This window comes from Botryllus schlosseri, unplaced genomic scaffold, assembly GCF_051294905.1.
Source record: "Botryllus schlosseri isolate E-star unplaced genomic scaffold, Bs_hap1 Bs18a, whole genome shotgun sequence".
NCBI lineage: Eukaryota > Metazoa > Chordata > Ascidiacea > Stolidobranchia > Styelidae > Botryllus > Botryllus schlosseri.
This window is the reverse complement of record NW_027648627.1, coordinates 163,321-185,264: the sequence shown is the minus strand read 5'-3', so window position 1 is coordinate 185,264 and position 21,944 is coordinate 163,321. Positions and strand designations below refer to the sequence as shown.

Genomic DNA, 21,944 nt, shown 5'->3' with positions numbered 1-21,944 from the left:
TCGAACAAATGATTAAGAAAGACTACAAGTCCCAATCCTTGAATACTTGATTAAGTACATGTAGACTAGACATAGGCTATGGTCTTTGACTACTTGACTAAATTCCATTTATGACCAATGTCTATTAGTAGTAGGAGTGTGTGTGCTTGTAATCAGTATAGTGTGCAATGACGAAATTATTAAGTTCAATCTCTTTATTAGTTGCTGACTCATACACAAGAGCTACACTTGGATTTTTATCTACATTTTTATTGTACAGGATTGGATATCTGCCATATTTGAATGATTCATACATTTCAGGATATTAGTGGATATTAGTCCATGTTATAAAAACTTGAAAAAGGAAGGATATTTAGCAAATCTTTCTTTCATGTTAATTGCATAGTGGATAATTCGAGCTGTGCCACAATGAAACAATTTACCATGCCACCGTTAATCATATGTTTGCATATGTTTAATGGTTGTATGATAGTCATTCAACCGACAATGTGGCATATAATTTTAGAAGTAAATTGGAAATAATGCTGGAGTCGGAGTCGGGAGTCGGAGTCGGTACGTTTAAAGACCCAGGAGTCGGAGTCGAAACGTTTATAGACTCAGGAGTCGGAGTCGGTATATTGAAAATGTGTGGAGTCGGAGTCGGAGCTGGAGTCGGTGGTAAAATTTACCGACTCCACAGCCCTGATTATGAGTCGGCGATATTTGTGTTTTCGAGGAAAGTTGCTACTTCATTTCTCAGTTCATACACTCGTGTAAGCATAGCTGCTTGACTTAATGCGCGAACATGACAGATATAGGCCTACAGGACATCGCCATATTGATTCTCTGCTTCTAGTAATATCTGGCGTAACTGATTCAGTTAATGAGACAAAAATCATATTAACAATTTTCACCATTGTGGCCAAAACACTATTCAGGTTTGTTGTCTTGGCACACAGTGCCTTCTGGAGAATTAAACTATAGATAGGCTAACTAACGTACGGAGGCTAGTTATCTATAATTGAACAGTTTGAGATTCTGTCATTGCGTCTGAGATGTTCCAAGCGTTTTTGAAGCAAAGGAAGGACACCTTTATTGTCACACCCCATTAGAGTGGTAAACCCTTTAAAAAGTATGGAACACCTTCGGTTGCGAGATACTCGATTGATAAGCACTGATCCAATCAAGTCTATCTCCATCTCCTACTTCAATCACCTTCGTTTTATGGCGTAACAATAGACTAATACGATGTAGGCTACTATTATATCGTAGCAATGCCGCATTATTTTCATGCAGTGCTGCACTGCAGATTGAAACTCATTATGAAACGGCGGGCCGTATTCTTGTGATAACTAATTATGATGTCGCGGGCCGGACGATTTCGCTTGGCGGGCCGGATCTGGCCCGCGGGCCGTAAGTTGCCGACTCTTGCCCTAAAGTCAATTTTTATTGAAGTTTCAGGTCATTTGTCGAGATTTAATAACCTTTTTTTTTTTTCAATTGAAAAAAAGTCATTTTCACTCCACCCTAAATTGACTATAGCCTCCCACAGTGGAAAATAGTATCGAAACTATAATTGGCGTTGGTAAATTTACTCTCAGTAGCAAGAAGCGTTGTATTTCATGTTTAGAAAAAAATGTCTTACTAGACTCGAATCATTAAAGTTGAACCTCGATTCATTTGGAAAACTAGAATCATAGTGACCAGCCCTAATCATATGCGACAGAATACCTCCTTGCCAAGACAGTGCTGCCAGACCTCCACGTCACAACGTATTTGTAAAATTCATTACTAAGGAGCAAGGTGAAGTTTTCAAGTACAAATATTGGTCTTGAGCAAAGTACCTAGCATTTCATAGAATTAAAATACAGTTCAACAAAAATCCTCGTATCGAAGCTGAAAGTGTGTGAGCAAAAACGGGTAAACACAATGGGAAGATATGATAAGAATTGTATAGTTTCTACTTGAAATGTACCACACATTCGACTGCCTAAAATGTCATGATATCATGAGCAGTGGTCCGAAGCATTGTACCGATTGGTAGTTCGGTACCAGCAGGAAAACAATTGAAGTAAAACAACACGCCACAGGCGTCCACATAAAACTGGTGGGATTAGAAGTAAAATGTTCAAAGTGTCGGCCGTAATAATATAGCACCAACGCAGTCCCGCAAGAAACAAATTACCGAGGTGCATGTTTCTTATATCGGACATCAAACATCTCGGACCTGTGTCTGGCTCCAAATCACCATACATCCCATTTTAATCAGACTCCGACCCATCGTTATACATATCGGCGAGACGATTGAACCACGGGCCCCAATCGTCGAGGTAATCATAATCCACAGAGCCATCCGTAGTGGCTGTGTTGATAGAAGATAATGATCCCGCATCCGAACCAGCACCTACATAATCGAACACGAGTAACGAGTCAAAAGGCGGAGCGCTAGGATCCTCGTCCGCGGCATCCTTGGCTTCACCAATGATGTTTGTGATATCATCAGGTGCATGAGGGCGCCGCGGCCTTGGTGGCTGTTGTATCAACGGCATTTGTGTTTTTCTGATGGGTTGATTAGGGTCTTCCAACAGAGGCCCACGTAGAACGTTTAAATCGTATGTGTCTTGGTCTTCCTCGCCACCTTCCTCTTGGTACACTTGAAATGTCTCTCGAATATCATCTTCATCATCAAAGAAAGACTCTTTCAAAATCATAGCCGCTTGACGTCTCTTATACGTCACTACTGCGAATACTAGAATCGCGATTAGTAAGATCACCGCTATAACTGCGATAATAATCGCGTACGGGAATGCAGCTGCTGTTGCGTCTTTACAAGTAAATTCACCATCGTCACCACACTTGCATATAGTCGCAGTCAAAGTGGCCGTGCCTGTCTGTGAATCCGGCCCACCATCCGTAACTGTGAATATCAGTGAAACAGTGGCTGAACCCAAACTCAAGCCATAGTCGAAAAACTCTGCGATTAGGTTTACACTGTCATCATCGACTGCTTCAAAACTCCACTTGGTTTTATCCACGGAGTCATCGAAGCAGAACGTGAACGGGGGTCCATTTACGGCCGAATCCGGGTCAGTAGCCTTGATATGTCTTGCTGTTCTGTTTCGTGGCTTCTCGCAAACATACGCAGTAGCACCGTCTGGACCCCAATCAGGCGCAGGAGGGTTATCGTTGATATCTCCGATAGTGATGGCTACTTCCTCACTGCCACTCGCTGGATTTCCATGGTCGTAATTATCGGTGGCTACGACTTTAAGATGGTACACGCCGTCTGTGGTCGCTTCACGGTCTGCAGTACCTTTCAGCGTTATTTGCCCTGTTGTTGCAACTATATCGAACCACTTCTCAGGATCCTCCAAACTATAAGTGACGGTTTGATTTTTGTTGAAATCAATGTCTTCGGCGCGCACTTGTATGATGGGAATCGGCTTGGCGGGGGCAGGTCCTTCTGTGATTCGATAATTGTAGGGAGTGTCTCTGAAAATAGGGGGTTCGTTTGCATCTATCACTGTGATCGATAACGTTGATTCGGTAGCATACGCCACATCGGCCGCATTCGATGCCTCCTTATTATAAGCTTTAATTTTCAATTCGTAGCTAACGATACCGCTTTCAAAGTCTAAAGGTTTGACGAGTTGCAGTTCTCCGAGACTTTGACCGGTGTCTGACGGCTTCGAGACAATCGTGAATGCTCCACCTGTGTTCCCGTCCAGTATTTCAAAGTAAACCTTCTTATTGACACCCTCGTCAATATCTGTAGCGTACATATTATACAGTGACGTACCGAGTTCTGATATTTCCGATAGTGATTTAGCCGCTAGAGGACCAAATTCAGGGGCGTGATCGTTGGAGTCTGTGACAGAGACTACGACTTCTTTTGTTACTTTATTAGAACCAGCACCACCTTTGTTATCAAAGGCAATCACATTGAATCTCACCACTGGGTTGGATTCATAGTTGAGATCGTTACCATTGACTCGCACCCATCCCGTGGCTGGGTCAATTATGAATCTATTTCCGGATGGCGATTCTGGAGTATCTCTACCATCTTCGATGGAGAATTGGATCTCGGCATTAAAACCTAAATCTGCGTCCGTGGCTTTCACTTGCATGAAAGGCGTAGAAGTCGGACCTGTACCGTGGAGTTCTTCTACGCTACCGATCAAACTGGAGTCCTCAAATACAGGACAATTGTCATTTATATCAGTGACGACGATATCGATTCGCACCGGATCCTCAGTTGGATTTCCATTTGAATCAGCGGATTCGGCAGTAATCGTATACCTGTCTTTGGTTTCCCTATCCACTGCTTCCACCTGCCAGATCTGTCCAGTTTCGTGATCAATATCGAATTTGGTACCAAAATCACCAGATATGTCATACGTCGCCGTTGTGGGAGCCTCTGAAAGAATTTTTACCACTTTCACCTTCTCGTAGAGGGGCCCTTCTGCGATTCTTTGCTCAGGATAATCCCATTTTCCTTCTGCATAGTGAACAGCAAGCAGCACCGCAGTGCTAATTATGAGGAATACTCGAGGTCCCATACCACCAAACAGCTTGTGAGCCTCTCGGGTGACCTTTGTTTATTTAAATTTGTATATCGATTTTTATTGTCACACGATAGCTGCGTCACAAATAAAAAGAAACATTAATTGTTATTTATCAATCGCAAACATTGACACGTAATTCCCAGAAGGTGCTCTGATCTGTCTGTCTTGAAAGGGCATATATTGTAGGGTTGCCACACGTCCGGAATTTCCCGGACATGTCCGGAATTTCACTGAAAAAACTGCGTCCAGGAGGAATTTTAAAAATATGCCTAAATGTCCGGAATTTTGAAGGCTTGAAATAGGCTCAAAAGTTTTTCGCAAATCAACATAAACAATATTATTTTCAAGCAGATTTATGCTATTCGATATATTTCTTCGCGCTGCTCGCGAGTTAATGCGACGTATATCGCAGTTAATATGGGGCACCATCAAGCACCGCCCTCGCAAAAAAATGAAATCAAATATAAATATAAATAACCATCATTTATTGAAATAAGTCTAATTGTAATCGCAATTATAATCTAACGTTATATTGCTAGAGTTGGTTAAGGCCGTGGATACTTCAGTCACAGAGAATGGTTCCAAATCTTGGGGTCGCTTGCCTTTATCTGGGGATCACGAATATGTTGGACGTAATCAGCCGTGAGTAAGTTTGGGCAAGTTTTTTCGTAATCAGCTTATCAAGTTTTGAGCTGGGCCACGGAACATTTTCAAGTTGGGAATGAGGTCACGACCATAAGAGGTTGGAAATCACCAGATGTGCAACCTGATGGTGCATTTTGTAGTAGCCTAATATATGGAAGAATCAATACAACTGACAGAATTCATTCATTCATCAATTAAACAACCATAGATGCATAGGAAGTGCCCAAGAAGTTGAGTCGATTAGCCTATGGTGGGCCCAAGATCAGTGCTTTTTTAGGCGGAAGGGGGCTGAATAAATGTTATTTCGGACTAGGGCTGGGCACAATGATTCGAGTACTCGAATCTGAATCGAGTATTAATTTTGATGATTCGAGTCGAGTAGTAAAAGATGATTTTTTCGAGTACTGAAATTTCGCGCTTCTAGCCGCTGGAAGTTAATTTGCCTCTGAGAATTATACTTCCGATACTAATTTTCATTGTTGAAGCAGTGGAACCTTGATTGAGGGTATCGCAGCATACGAAACATACAGTACAAACCCACGAAGGTTACTGGACGTAGCACATTTCCGAAGTCATGAAAATCTCACAACATTGTCACCAAGTGGAATGAAATCGATATGGTCCGAAAAATACCAAAGTATCATTTATGAGATGGATAACAGGCATTATACTCTTTGTGGTGGCATAAACGGTACATATCTGAACTTAGACGTATTACACTACGTTATGACGTCATAATTGTTGGTACTCGATTACTCGACTCGACTCGAACCATCTTTCGTGATTCAGAATCGAATCACTCAGGTACTCGATTTTGCCCAGCCCTATTTCGGACATGGTTAAAACATACATCCAGATAGCCGCACCAACCAAACAGTATAGCAGGGCTGTCATCTAGGGTTACCATACGTCCTCTTTTAAGAGGATATGTCCTCTTTTTTGACTTTTTTGAAAGTGTCCTCGGAGGACGCCCTTTTGTCCTCTTTTTTTGAGATTTTGTCCTCTTTTTTGAAAATTTAGGTCACATTTAGAGCAAAATGCGAGTGATATGCCGTAAATTAGCACAGAAGCGACGCTATTTCGGAGTGAAAAACGGTGATTTGAGCTCCGAGCGAAAAGTTGACCTTTTTTTTTTTTTTAAACTGATCAGAAAGTGGGAAAAATTCACCGATTTTTGAAAATTCTCCTCCGGTTTTGCAAGTCTCAAATTTCTGAAAAAGTGTCCTCTTTTTAAATTTCCAAAATATGGTAAGCCTATAGTCATCACAATCCTGACAGGCCAGACACGGCCTGCCAGACGATTTCATTCAGCCTGTCAAAAAATTTAATGCAGACACTAGAGCAAGTAGCAATCACCTGAGCTCATATTACAGATGGCCCAATTCATGATCCATAACTTCACTCCATTCCTGTTTGTATACAGTCCACGGGCAATGCTTTGCAAGTATGACGTCATAATTACAGACAATGTGCTATACCGTCTTTTGAATCCGCTAGTGAGTGCAAGAGAGTGTCCGGAATTTGCTTCACAAAAATATGGTAACCCTAATATATTGTCGCTGGAAAACCAAACAGTATTATGTCCATATTTGGAAATTTTGACTTTGACCACATAATTTGAACATGAACCAGTTCAAATATCTACTCTACTAAAACATCATGCTACTTAGGAACTTGGAACCCGGTTAAAATGACAGATCTATGTCCAAATAAGGCAAATAGCGATAGCAATAAATGGACATAACACTGTTTGGTTTTCCAGTGACAATATATGTCTATAGATCAGTGGTTTGAGATACTCGTATTGTTTTCCACAAGATGTGTGGGCGATCAGTCCAATATGAATGCAGTAGCCAGTAAATATGAGAACATAAATTGATATTTGAAGAGCTTCTTGGGGGTACAGAACTATATTATACAATTGAACAATATATTCATATTGAAATATACTGGCATATTATAGACTGACAGTGTTCTGGTGTAATCGTCAGCAACTAGTAGATAATGGGGGAGTTCCACTTCATTTTGGACACGCGGAGGCGATAAAGATAACTCGACCCAAATCTGTTTTGTTGCTATATGCTTTACTATGGGATTGGGCTAAACATCGACCCAATTTCGTCTCTTGAGGCGCGACGAGTATGGTGAAACTATCCATATGTATATAAATTATCCATATGGATATCAAATAGCTGTTAGTCGACGATAATGATGCTATTTCTTGGCGTGTTGTCCTCGTGATGGACATTCACATCCAGGTAGCTTACATTGCTGTTAATTTTCTAGAGTCGTATGGTATGGCTGTTGTTATATTCCTCATTGCCTAAAGATGATAGTCATTTGGTTGCCAGTGAACTCGGCCCATGACGAACTCGGCCTATTGAACTCGGCCCATGACGAACTCGGCCTATGACCAACTCGGCCCGTGGGGAATTTCTTAGTATTAATGATTATAAACGTCGTAAATTGTATTATTTGTCGGAGAAAATGGTTAATTTGGGAGTGATGGACATGTCGTACGAATGCTGGGGGGAGGGCAGTATTGCAGTTCTCGGAATTGGAAGTTTTACTTGCCGCCGTCATAACACGTGGGCAAGTCGTATGAATCTAAAGTCAGGTCTGTCTGTCCCTAACCCTAACCTAACCCTAATCCTAACCTAACCCTAATCATAACCCTAATCATAACCCTAACCTAATCCTAAGCTAACCCTAACCTAACCCTAATCCTAACCTAACCCTAATCATAACCCTAATCATAACCCTAACCTAATCCTAAGCTAACCCTAACCCTAATCCTAACCCTAATCATAACCCTAACCCAGGGTTGTAACCAAGTCACATGGTTCCGAGTCACGAGTCAATCTTACTTTTGTGGTTTTGACTCGAGTCAAGTCGAGTCATTTTCAATTCATCACCGACTCGAGTCCGAGTCCAAGTCACCGTTTAAAGGGTCAAGTCCGAGTCGTAGTGTTATGACTCGAGTCGAGTCCAAGTCACAGTATTGAAGTCATGTTCAGCTCATGTTTTCAATCCTGCTTGGGTGATATCGAATTCCTAGCTTGCCAAACATGCTCATTTTGTCCCTATCAGAGTTTTGGCTACTTCTTCCGGCTACTTCTTAGAATTGTTAGATTGCCTAAAAAAATCAAATTTGGCTCAATTCCAACCAGTAAAAAGCAATGCTATGAAAGAAAATGTTAGCTTAATTACAAATAGAGATTTTCGCATTTTACCGGCTATCTCATGATATTGTTACATTGTGTAAAAATATGATTCATAGCAAATTCCAACTAGAAGAAATGAAGTTATTAGAGTAGAATATTTTGGATATGAAAAAATAGTCGGCTTACTACTAGTATGTAATTATATTATATGAAAGAATTTCTCACTAAAAATACTTCATTTATTTTCAAATCCAAAATTTTCTCCTCTCATATCATTGATTCTAATTTTTAAAATTGAGCCAGATTAAATGTTCTTTTTATGCAACGTAACAATTTCATCAAGTAGCCACCGAGTAAAATAAAAAAGAAGTTACTTTTGAACAGTGCTATTCTACAAACATCACGCAGCATTAGCCATTCACTATAACTCACGTGCACAATGCACATACCTAACAAAACCTCAAATTGACAGAGGGTATTGTGTGTTTTCACAGACGGCAGATCAAATCAATGAGTTACAATTTAAAAATACCAAAGTGGAAAGGAGATCCTCATATATGTTACAGCAGCGTGGCCTTGGCATATATCCATCCACATCTACTGAATACACGTTCCACTGGTGCACTAGATACAGGAATTGATAAGCATTTTTGAACCACATTGAAGAGCATTGGATACTCATTATTTCGAGTCACCCAAAAATGCAAATAATCATCGCTTTCAAATCTACACATGAGCTTATCAGTCTCTTATCAGATCCATAAGCTAATGGAAAGCAAATTTCGGATCGAACACGCATGATGTGAAGAAGATGGTTTCACCAAACGGTTTGGGATTACCGATAGGCCAATCCAAAGACTCATCAGTTGTGATCATGTTCACATTTACAAACACTCCTGCAAAACGATTTAAAATAGAAATTTCCAATGCTTCAACTAATGCGCGCAAGTAATTGACAGTGAGGATGTGCCTAATCGCATGGTTGTGGACTGAGAGCAGGGTTGGTACGACCCTGATTGGCATTGGGACGCAACAACGCTGTCTGGCGAAACGAGAGAGTAGCTCAAGAGCAAAAGTGCCAGGCAGCATTGTTGCGTCCCAATGCCAATCTCCATAACAATGAAAAATTCGAGGCCGATTGTGGGGTTCCAGGGCCACGAGCGGAATAACATTTATATTTTCGTAAGCAGTGCAGAGTCAGCTTTCGATTGATACCCGTTTTACCAAACTTAATGCTCGCCAAGCCGGTCAAAAATGACCTTCAAATTGCCTGTAGCCAAATCGAAATTGTGACGTGAATCAATTTCTGAGGCGTGAGATTTGGTTGTGTCGACACCATATAGGACACTATGGTACCATTGTCTGTCGTTTTTGCGGCGGCATATTTGATATCAGACGAGTGCAACGAAAGCAGTGGTGACCAATAGCGATATCGGCAGAATTCGTCAGATGTGTTGAACTAGCCATTACAATTCGCAAATTTATTCATCTTCAAGTCATATAAAATAAGCCGAGTCATTGACTTGAGTCGAGTCATGCGTAATGACTCGAGTACAAGTCGAGTCAATCCAAATATTGACTCGAGTCGAGTCGAGTCATTTTCCCATTTCAAGAAAATGACTCGAGTCAAGTCGAGTCACAAAAAAAACGTGACTCGAGTCTGACTCGAGTCGAGTCATGACTCGAGTCATTACAACCCTGCCCTAACCTAATCCTAAGCTAACCCTAATCCTAACCCTAACCTAACCCTAATCATAACCCTAAGCTAACCCTAATCCTAACCATAAGCTAACCCTAATCCTAACCCTAACCTAACTCTAATCATAACCCTAACCTAACCCTAATCCTAACCCTAAGCTAACCCTAATCCTAACCCTAAGCTAACCCTAATCCTAACCCTAACCTAACTCTAATCATAACCCTAATCCTAACCTCCTAATCACTTGATAATATTATAATTATTGTAATATAATTCACATTAATAGTTGAGTTGGTGCGAGGTTTTTTTCTGTCTAGGCCCTATTCCTTGACGATACTGCCCCCAGTGGTAATAACATTGATACGACATGTCCATCACCACCAATTTACCATTGTCTCCGCAGAATTAATACAATTCACGACATTTATAATAATTTTTTTTAACAAATTCACCATGGGCCGAGTTGGTCATAGGCCGAGTTCGTCGAGTTGGTCATAGGCCGAGTTCGTCATGGGCCGAATTCAATAGGCCGAGTTCGTCATGGGCCGAGTTCACTGGTTACCAGTCATTTGATATCAAAAGATGCATCAATTAGAAACAGAAAGTTATCGGGAGGATGGTTCCGTTTACGAAGAAAAGGTATGGAGGATGCCTGGTCCTGGAAAAGTTGTCTGCAGAATATCAGTTCACCAACATAATTTATCCTGCTTCCCCTGCAGTAAATCAGTTCACCCATGAGTGTTGTGTGGTATGGAAAATTATGAAATGAGGTTGTGAGGTCCTACAACATATAAAAATCATGCGTTTGAATTACCATGGAGCTGATGAAACTTCAATTGAGGCAGCCTCATCTGTTTTCAATGAAAGAGGTTGCAGAAGAGACGTCAGTGTCAAAAGCTGTTGCAAACGAATAAACTGTAGAGTCATCAGTCACGGCATCTTATTCTGACAATTCAACAATTTGGAAAAGGGGATAGCTGAATCTATAGTGATTCATCCGTTATCGAAAGAAGCATAGCCTACTTGATAGTTGATAGTGAAAAGCAACCACCATCATTGGTGTATTTGGTTGTATTAAGATTGGTTGAATTAAACAATAACTAGCAATAGGCATACATCCTGAAATGGCCGACAAAAAGGACATACTGAACAGGGCTTTGGAGCAGCCGTAAATTTAAACTGCTCCAGCTCCGGCTCCGGAGCTCTCTTTTATCATACATTAGCTCCGGCTCGAGCTCCGGAGCAGCATTAGAACCACTGCTCCGGCTCCAGCTCCGGCTCTGAAATTATCGAATGGTCCTGTCTATATCAGGGGTGGCCCGCAAATGTGGCCCGCGAGAGGGTTTAGCGTGGCCCGCGAGTTAATTTCATATTATATCATCGAAAATGAATTGCTCAGATTGTAAACTTGCAATGCCAATAAAAACTACAATTCTGGCTGCGACAACGGATGTCGACGAATAAAATATAAGTTTCGACGCTTTCGAAGATCCAGGGTCCTGTCACATTTTCAGTAAATCGTCGTACATTACAATAAACTAAAATAGTAGCGAAATTTTTTCTGCACGCTTCGCGCGTTTATTTGTCACACGATTTCTTGCTTGGTAGCCTATCCCCTACTGAAAATGAAAAAAAAACGCCTAATTTACCTGATTGAGTCCAACTGTATTCGCAATGACGGAAGAAAAACGTTTCGCGTTTGCGCTCGCATAAAAATCGTCGACGGTGAAATGTAGGCAGTTAGGCACAAAATGATTGTCGCATATTATCGGAGACCTTCGATATCGATGTTTCCAGACGCCGAATAGTTGTGTCCTTGCAAACTGAGCCTAGCGGGTGGTATACAATAGACCCGCAATATTCACCTACTTTATTTATAAACTTAGAAAATTTTACCAGCTTGGCATGGCTAGTGGACCGCGCACTCGTTCGTCAATTGCATGTGCCCCTTTAGCCGGAAAGGTTGGCCATTCCTAGTCTATATAGATTACTAATATACTAATAGGTTAGTTATCTATAGTAATCTAGAGTCCGTCATCCGTCAGTAACAACCGATGTACCAACAAAGACAATAGATGCCGCCGTGCCGGCTTGTGACTTCATACTGAATACTTGTCAATTGTCGACAACATCATAGTTGCACTAGAACGCAATTTACTCCATGCCATTGCTGTCTACAGCATTAAAATTCAGGCCTGGTGTTCAATTATGATAAATCACCAGATCTGGTTGTTGCATATATAATAGCATCTTTTGAAATAGGTCGGAGCCGGAGCTACTCCTCAAATAACGGGCTCCCGCTCCGGCTCCGGCTCCGGCTAAATTTTATATAGAGCTCCGGCTCCAGCTCCGGCAAAAATGCACGGCTCCGGGGCTCCGGCTCCGGGCTCCGGCTCCAAAGCCCTGATACTGAAGCGCCTAGACTCATTGGAGTGTTCAATAACAAAAAGCCTGAAGACTCAACTTAGAAACATGATTGAAGAGCAGATGGAGTCTTTGGAGTCTTCAATAACAAAAAGCCTGAAGACTCAACTTAAAAACATGATTGAAGAGAGGATGGATATACTTATAACACAAAATAAAGAAATGAAGAAGGAAGTAGAAGAATACAAGAAGAGTATCAAATTTATCAATGCTGAATTCGAGGAAAATGAGTCTAAGCTGCAATCAACCATGGCAAACTTCCAGATCCTGAAAGAGGAAAATAAGGAATTGAAAACTGCTGTCAATACTCTTACTAAGAAAATGACGACATTGGAGCTTGCGATTGATTACCAGGAACAACAATCCCGGAATGAAAACCTCGAGCTCTGTGGGATCCCAGCCTCCAAAGATGAGGACACCACAGCGCTTGTATCAAAAATTGGCAAAGCAATGGGTATAGATGTCTCTGATGAAGATATTGTCTACTCCTACAGAGTCCACTTCAAGAACCCAGACAAAATTTCTCCAGTTGTTGTGAAATTTGCCTCAAGGCGACCGAGGACGGAATTTCTTAAAAAAAGATCACTGGGGAAAACTGCAAGTGCTACAAATTTCGGAATAACTGGCATGAAAAAACTGTTCATTAGTGAAAATCTAACTAAACTGAGAAGAGATCTCTTCTTCCAAGCACGAAAGCTGCAGAAGAGCATGGACTACCAGTACATATGGACCGCTGATGGAAATATTTTCATCAAGAAGGATAACGACTCAAACAGGATACATATTCGATCCTCCAAAGACCTATCCAAGATCATATAGGCTAGCCTAATATGGAACATGCCTCATGATAACAAATCAAATCTGACGCAATGACCCACAATATCTGCCAAGTACATTACTGTATTAGTGTTGCACCGGGAGATCCAGCTTTGGTACCAAAATCTAGAGGATTTATTTTTGCCCATATAAATACGAGGTCATTACCGGCACACCTGGAAGATATCTCTGCTCTCTTCAGAACATGCAACTGTTCCCCAACGTTCATCGGCATCTCTGAAACGAAGCTGAAGAACAATTATCAAGTAAATGTTAATCTCCCTGGATATAACTTCCTACACTGCCCTTCAAAAACTAACGCAGGCGGAGTCGGTCTATATGTTAAAGAAAATCTATCATGTCAAGAAGTACATGAGCTAAACTGCTATACAGATGGCGTCGAAAGTATTTTTGTCAGAATTGCAACACGGAATCAAAAGCCCCTTACCATTGGAGTAATATATAAACATCCCGGAACTAAACAAGAAACCTTCATGGAAGAATTCTCTAAAACCTTGGACAGCTTAACCGACTCAAATAACCAATTCCTTATAATGGGAGATTTCAATATCGACCTCCTACAGAACACAAGCTTCACCACAAAATATTCTGATATGCTTGAGTCGTACGGGGTGGTCCAGATGGCTACCAAACCAACCAGAGTGACTGACCATTCCAGTACTCTCCTGGACCATATGTATACCAACATAAGTAAATATAGACTTGCTCCATTTGTCATTGAGCACTGTATGACTGACCATTATCCTATTATGTGTCATGTCAATCAAATTTTACCTGTTACTACCAGTATATTTGAATGCAGAATCCCGCTGAATCCTCAGGGGATTGACGACTTCGTTGAAAACATTGGAGATGTTTTCAAGGATTATCAACTCGAGCCACTCACAAGCGAGAACTTTGACTCCCAATTTGACAAGTTTATTCTTGACATAAGTCAAGCCATTGACAAAGAATTTCCTATCCGCAAAGTCAATCGTAACGTCCGACGCCTAAAATCTAAGCCCATGATCAGTCGAGAAATTCTGGCAGCCATCAAAACAAGAGATTGGATGCATAAAAGATATTATATTAACGGAACTGAAGATGAGAAAAAAATCTTCAAACGATATGCCAACAAGGTAACAAAAATGAAAGAAAAGGCCAAAAGAGCATTCTACATGAACCGGTTTGAGCAGAGTTTCAAGGATCAAAAGCAAACCTGAAGAACCATTCGTGAAATTGTGAACGCTTCCAATAACAAAAACGAAACACAATTGCAGAACATTGAAATAGCATGTGGCAGTACGGTCATCAAAGATCCTGATGTTGTAGCAGAAAAGTTCAACCATCACTTTTGCCAGATTGGTCCAGAGCTAGCATCTTCTATACCTCAAAGCCTGCATGATATCCTATCATTCATGAAGCCTCGCTCCATGAACTCCATCTTCATGGAGCCGACCGACGTAGGAGAGGTAGCAACGATATTATCTGGAATGAAGGACACAAAAGCAGTAGGACCTGACTCAATACCAATCTACTTCATAAAACTAGTATTTAATATTATAGGAGATACAATTTGTACGTTGTTCAATGGCTCCATGAACTTGGGTATTTTTCCTAGTGCTCTAAAAACTGCCAGGGTTATTCCAGTTCATAAAAAAGGCTGCAAAAATTCAATGTCTAATTACCGCCCCATATCTATTCTGTCAAACCTTTCCACTCTGTATGAGAAATTGCTAGATTATAGGCTCAAGAAATTTTTTGAATTGCAATCGGTATTCACTCCATCCCAATTTGGCTTTAGATCGGGTCATAACAATAACCATGCCCCCCTATCAATTGTGAGAAATTACTACAAAATTATTAAAGATAAAAGAGTTGGCTGTAGTATCTTTATTGATCTTCGGAAAGCCTTTGATACTGTGAACCACGAGATACTGATACGAAAACTAGAGCATTATGGAATTAGAGGGATTGCCAAGTCCCTGCTCACGAACTACCTTGCAAACCGTAAGCAGTTTGTGAAATTGGGTCTGTCAAAATCGGTAGAAATGGATGTAGAGTGTGGAGTGCCTCAGGGCTCAGTTTTAGGACCGACCCTATTTTTGATCTACATCAATGATATTATTAACTGTTCCTCCTTTTATACTACACTGTTTGCCGATGATACCCATCTTTTTCTTTCATCCGATAATATAAGCAACCTACAAAGTTCTGTGCAGAGTGACCTTACAAAAGTCTCTCAATGGCTTGCTGCTAACAAATTAAGTTTAAATACCGATAAAACTGTGATGATGCTCTTTAATACTGCTTCTGATAACCTTACTGTGAATCTAAATAATAACTGTGTCTCACTGTGTGACTCAGCAAAATATCTTGGAATCATCATTGACTCTAAATTGTCATGGAAACCGCATATTGCTCATACCATAACACAGCTTTCTAGATGTGTAGGTGTAATGACAAAACTCAAGCACATAGTTCCTAGATCTGTGCTTAGGACAATTTATTTTTCGCTTTTTTACTCGTATGTACAGTATGGCATAATTGTATGGGGGAATGCTTGTACTTCACATTGTTCTAAAATTCGTACCCTGCAAAACCGAGCCATGCGTTTGATGGCTGGCTTGCCCCATCGAACAAGATTATCCCAGTACTACCGCAAATACAATATTCTAAAATTTGACGATATTTTTACATTTGAAGTAGCTAAATTTATGCATCAATATTTTTCAAATGAATTGCCTCCTGTGTTTAATGATTTCTTCGTCCTTGCTCAAACTGTTCACTCACACAATACCAGATTTTCTTCCCAGGGCAACATCTATTTTCATCGACCCACCAGTAGCCTCACAAAGAAATCGATCGACTATGCCGGTCCTGTCATATGGAATGCTATACCCTCCTCAATACGGGACCTCCCATACCACTCCTTCAAAAAGGAATTATTCAGTCACCTCATCTCCCATTACCAATGATCCGCTTGTCTCCCACCAAATTTGTAGTTTCTTTAGTATTTTATTTTTATGCTGAGCTGAATTGATTGATCCCAACCAATGCATCCAAATTTATAACACAATATCTGTATTTGTTAATGCAGGGTGTGATCAGACTAGTTGACCCTACCCAGAGTCATATCGGTCACACCCTGTCCTATACCGTAAGTTCATTTATTGTTGTTGCATGTGCCAATGATGTTTTCTTTACGGTTGGACAAATCAATAAAAATCTCTCTCTCTCTCTCTCTCATTCCGATGATAAATCCAATAAATATAGTATCGGTACTTTTTTGAAGTACAGTCACTTCAACTTCTTCTTTGACATTCTGGTGCGTTGCCTACCGTATGTAGAGAATTACTTTTCCACAAGAAATGTCGCCGATATGTATTGTCTGGATGCTGTCTCTACGCGATGTGATGCCATTTTTCATGAAAATATCATGGAAATATCGAACCAGTCAGAATATGGAAATATTGAAAAAACTGACATTCTTAATTTTGTGAAGTCGGGAAGATCAAAGTTATGCGAAGAAGAAAAACTAACTGTATTGTTCAATTGGGTGGAAAAAAATTGCAAAAATCAGGAACACTTGCGCGAATCTCTCGAAGCAATCAAGTTTGATGAAGTCTCTCCGGCATATTTAGAATGTCTTTTGGAATCAAACCTAATCATCAGTAACAATTTTGGACTGTACAAGCTGATCAATGGACATCTTTTGAAAACCTCAAAAGCATCGCATAACATGAACAACGAAATTTCAAAAGATGAATTGATAATTCTTTTTGATCGTAAAGCAGATTGTATCCGATCCTTCAATCCAGTAACTGAGAAAGTAGAAAAGTTTCATGTTGAGAAGTTTACGAAGTTAAAACGTTTCTCGGCGATTTCTCTAGACTCGCATATCTATGTTTTATGTGAGAATAAATCAGTTTATCGACTTAATTTTCAGAGCAAAAATTCAAAATGGGAAAGGATGAAAGATATGATTTGTGATCATGGATCCGGTCCTCGTGCAGTTTCTTTGTCGGGATCAATATTTGTTGTTGGAGGAAGTTATAGTGGAGTAACAAGTGATGTGGAAATGTTTACTTCCCTCGCGAATCAATGGATTCAACTGAAAGACTAACCTGCAGCGATTCGTTCAACAAGTCTCGTATCATTGAATGATTCCATCTATTGTATCGGAGGTAGAGGACCAGATGATTTCATAGCTTCATCATTCTGCAGATTCACTCCATCATCAGAGTGGGTTGATCTCGACCCAATGAGATATCCTGTGTGTGTGAGTGGTGTTGTTGCAATTGAGCAAAAGATATTTGTGATCGGTGGGGCGAATGAAGGAAAGAAGAATGTCAAAAACGTGGAATGTTACGATGTTACTTCAACTCAGTGGAGTTCATTATCTTCTATGAATGCTTGTCATGGTCGAGTTTCTGCGTATTACATTGACAAGTTGATATTTGCAGTAACAGATTACGAAACCTCTAATTCAATTGAAAAGTATGATACATTGCAAAACAAATGGGCTATAGTGACACCAAAAGTGGATCATTGTTTTGAGATTCACAGATTCGTATTTGTGGAGAGATAGATTCCACTCACCTGAGCAGACTTGTAGGCCTACAAATTACTGGATTTTCTGTTCCGATGCAAGTGTAGTACTTACAATGCGAATTACTCTGAGATCGAGACAAAATCTCTTTCTGAAAAGAACGGGGTTTGGAATTCGAAATGAGACAATTTTCAACCCCCAAAACCTATTTCCTGGCTACGCCATTGTTAATAGTGTTGACTCCAAGCTAGCAATAGCTGCAAGAACGTCACACAACGGAACACCTGTATCACTATCACCCCAAACTGCTCGCTTTCAAAATTTGCATCTATAACTACTCTTTGACGGTAAACCAACCAGATTAGTAGTTTGAACAAATCTGCAGCTGATACATGAATGAAAATAAAGTCGCTCACAATTATAATTTTTGATTCATTTCATTTTCAATCCATCATAATTGCCTTGAAGATTGTGCATTTTTTGTTTCAGAGAAGCAGAACTTTGTACGTTCAGTTTTTCAAGTTTTGGTAGATTTGTATTGACCGGTAATTTTGTGTAAATATACGAAAGTGCATAATACTGCCGGAATTTTTTGTTGATACAGCCCATCATATATTTATAGTTGTTCCTTATTCAATATAAATATGATCGATGATTTTGATGACTTGGAAAATTCATTCCACAAGGTTTATATGCCAATATCAGGAATTGGGTACCTACTAATTACTGTTGGCCGTATAAGTTTTACACTTCACATAATTGATATGAAAAAACCAGCAGAACTCAAAGACTCAATATGCAAATTTCGAATACGTGTGGATGATAATCTCTTCGTTGTAGAGTCGCATACAGTTTCAAGTTATTCGGGTATGGGGTATACTCACACTCTTCAAAGGGTATACTCACAAGTCAGTATGAACTACCCAATAGAGCTTGGGTTTCAAGCTGCAAGTCTATATGTCAGTCTGATTTTATGCGAGTCGTGGATTAAAAATGATAATCATGTACGAAATAAAATTGGATGAAATTTTTGTTTATCTTGTTATTTTTATTGTTTTTGATGAATTTGGGTGCGCCGAATAAAAAGGTGTCATTTTTTTGCTAACCATGATCATGATACCGGATTTCTACGGATAATCAAAACGAACCATTTCGATCATGTTTTTATGAGGCGACTATCGGCAACTCGTTATCTACCACATCTTCTGATACCATGGCCAGGCTTGAGCAACCTATGGTGTATATAGATTCATTGATTTACTTTTCATAACCACTCTTCATTTTGTTACAGTATATTGCAATCAGAATATCATGATATAGGATAACGTATCATTTAATGGTATGTGCGGCGTATGTGAAATGGTTTTTGTGATAAAAGAAGTTTTTGTGACAATCTCGACCAATGTCCATCAATTATAATCTGACATGCATCAATGTCTGACAAATCTATCCGGGAGATGAAAGTGAGTAATTCTGAATTTTTCTTTTCGTAAAATCAATGATTTCGGATTCGATTATTTGCCATCAATGCTATGATGGGGAGTTTTGAATTAATAAAATTATTCACAATGAACTTAACTCAAACACTAGTAACTATCATATCTCTATCTATAACAATAAGTCTGAACACATTGGGTGACTGTAAAGTTCAAATTTCAATCGTTTCAAACCTGATGTATCCTTTCTTTATCATCACAGGCAAGGATTTTCTTTCGATTATGAGTCAAGCAAGTTGCAACTTTCAAGCAATTTACCGATTGTCAATCATGGTGAGTTTTATCTGGCTGCGTATTTTCAAGTCGGAATTCCGACGGACATCAACATCCTATTCGCACCTACAGAAGTAGTTAAGAATTGAATAGGCCTAGTGAAGTTAACATAATGATATCAGTTTTCAATTTGCTCCAATGCTGCAGTTATTATACCGGTTTGTAGGAACTGATTGAACCATGAATGACTGCTAATAGAACAATTGACGTATGGCTACTCCCGCCCAACTGCATGTTCTTGAAATCCCGTCTAAAAGCATTCATTCAAGAACGCCTCTGTATTCGTTAGTGATCATCAAGATGGAACTCTTTTATGGGATGGTTAATTACATCGTTGAAAGTCTACTAACCAAACAAATCTTCCTAAATGCTGGCACCTGTAATCTAATTCTAATCTAATTTGTGAAATGTTTCTAAGCTCTGATTTCCTTTTCATTCTACTTTTTGGTTTCCCTGTAGATGCTACAGGCGAACTGTATAGTATGAAACAAGCCAAGCTTGTACAATGTACATACATTTGCTATTTTCATGAAGCATGCTATACCGTACTTGAGTCATGCTCATGAAAATGAACCCCTATTTGATATTAATGTAAGTTGATTTAATATCCAAGTTTTCAAGAATTCAGTAACTCTAATCTAATTGCGACAAAGCCGTAGCTATAATTATAATTCTACTCTAATTTGAAAAAACTTGGTAGCTGTAACTCGAATCTATTTTGGACACGCTGAAAAGTCTGGTTCTAGTCTATTTTGCCGGTTGTGTAATTGTGAGATTTTTTTCTAGACCTTTTCACCTGCCAAAAGACAGACATCTTGATATCAAGATTTTTATGAATCGTGATGACTTCAAGTGAGCTGCTATGAAATATTGTGACATATCCAGAATTGGCAACAGTGTTACAAATATATAGCAAAAGTTCTGTCCGCGATATTGTAAATTCCAGAATGGAATCCCACAGATATTCATAGCACTACGGTGGCGTTTCGAAAAAATTGCTGCGGTTCGTTTTGCCATTCAATTTAAGACCACATCATTTTGAGGGTACAGTGCCCCTTTAAGTAGCAATTTTCAAGAATAATTTTACTTTTACTAGATCACAAACGCTGACTACGTGGCCGACCTACCCACCGATCGAGAATCAGACGCTCTATCATTGCGCTTACTCATCAGTTGAAGAAGAATTCATCGCCGTATTTCTACTCGATTTGAAATAGAAGCAGCAATTCTCAAGAGCTGTCAGACTACTTGAAGTAAAAGTCAGGAGCTAGGTCAGAAAAGAACCGAAGTAAGTAGTCTCACAAAGTAGTGTCCCAGGGTTTGTTAGTCAATTACCACTGATAAGATGAAGAATATTGTGCAATTAATGCATAATGAATAATATCGATGCAAATAGGCAGGAGCTTTGAATTAATATTCTTTATCACTAGTAATTGCCAAAAATTTGACTTGTGAAAATGATACAAATCCGTCCGATGGCTACTTGCTAATTGACGAGTCCTTGAACTAAGGGTTATCCTCGCGCTTTCTGCACATTCTCCTTGAGAGCCCGTTTAAAAGCTTGCATTCATGCACGGATCTGTATTTGTTAGAGGCGATTATGGTTGACCTCTTTTGTGTTATGGAAAAATACATCGATGTTGGACATTGAGCACTGGGGAATGTGTAATAATGGTTTTAACACGCACGACGACAGCTCTGTGATGCCATAAAGATGAATGAGTAAATCAAAGCGAAACACACCCTGCGCACAGTAACAGATTTTCTACCCAAAAAGAGAACATTTTTCACATGTTATGGCTCTATACAGTTAAAAGTGATTGGTGGAAAATTGTTCAATAGCTTCACTGTTTTTGTTCAAGTCACATTCAAGCAGCAGTGCTAGTCTTATCCTTCCTGATGCATAATAATTAGATTTTCTTTCAGGCTTTATCTCCTGCCAAAAGACAAGATCTCTTTACCAAGATTTTGAGGGATTGTGATGATTACAGGTGAGTTTCTGTGTAATTTTGTAACATATCCAGAATTGACAACGGTGTAAGTTAAAGCAACATTCTGTCCACAATGATCACAATATCAGTGTGAAATGAATCAATTGAAACCGAATGGTTTTCTATACCGAAATGTCATTTCTTGCGAGATGTTGCTATCCTTGGCATTGGCACACCAGTTACACCCTACCTACGCCTACCTGCATCCAGCATTTACTCATTCTGATTTGACAAAGAAATCATGCAAAAAATATTAGGCACTGTTTTCCAATAAACTCGGACTGAGGTAACGTCTGTTAGCTGTATACATGTTATTCTGATTCTAATCTCATTCGGAAAT

General features: G+C 39.7%; 1 protein-coding gene across 1 annotated transcript; it reads right to left on the bottom strand.

Moving 5' to 3' along the window:
• Nucleotides 1-1,747: 1,747 nt before the first annotated feature.
• Nucleotides 1,748-4,644, bottom strand: LOC145459820 (cadherin-4-like). The gene has a single exon (XM_080338347.1). It carries the CDS (start codon nucleotides 4,536-4,538, stop codon nucleotides 2,241-2,243), a length of 2,298 nt encoding a protein of 765 aa, XP_080194473.1. The 5' UTR covers nucleotides 4,539-4,644; the 3' UTR covers nucleotides 1,748-2,240.
• Between the last annotated feature and the right edge of the window lie 17,300 nt (nucleotides 4,645-21,944).

Bases quoted from the DNA above. Each gene is read 5' to 3' on its own strand.
- LOC145459820 (XM_080338347.1), bottom strand. From the start codon at position 4,538: ATGGGACCTCGAGTATTCCTCATAATTAGCACTGCGGTGCTGCTTGCT.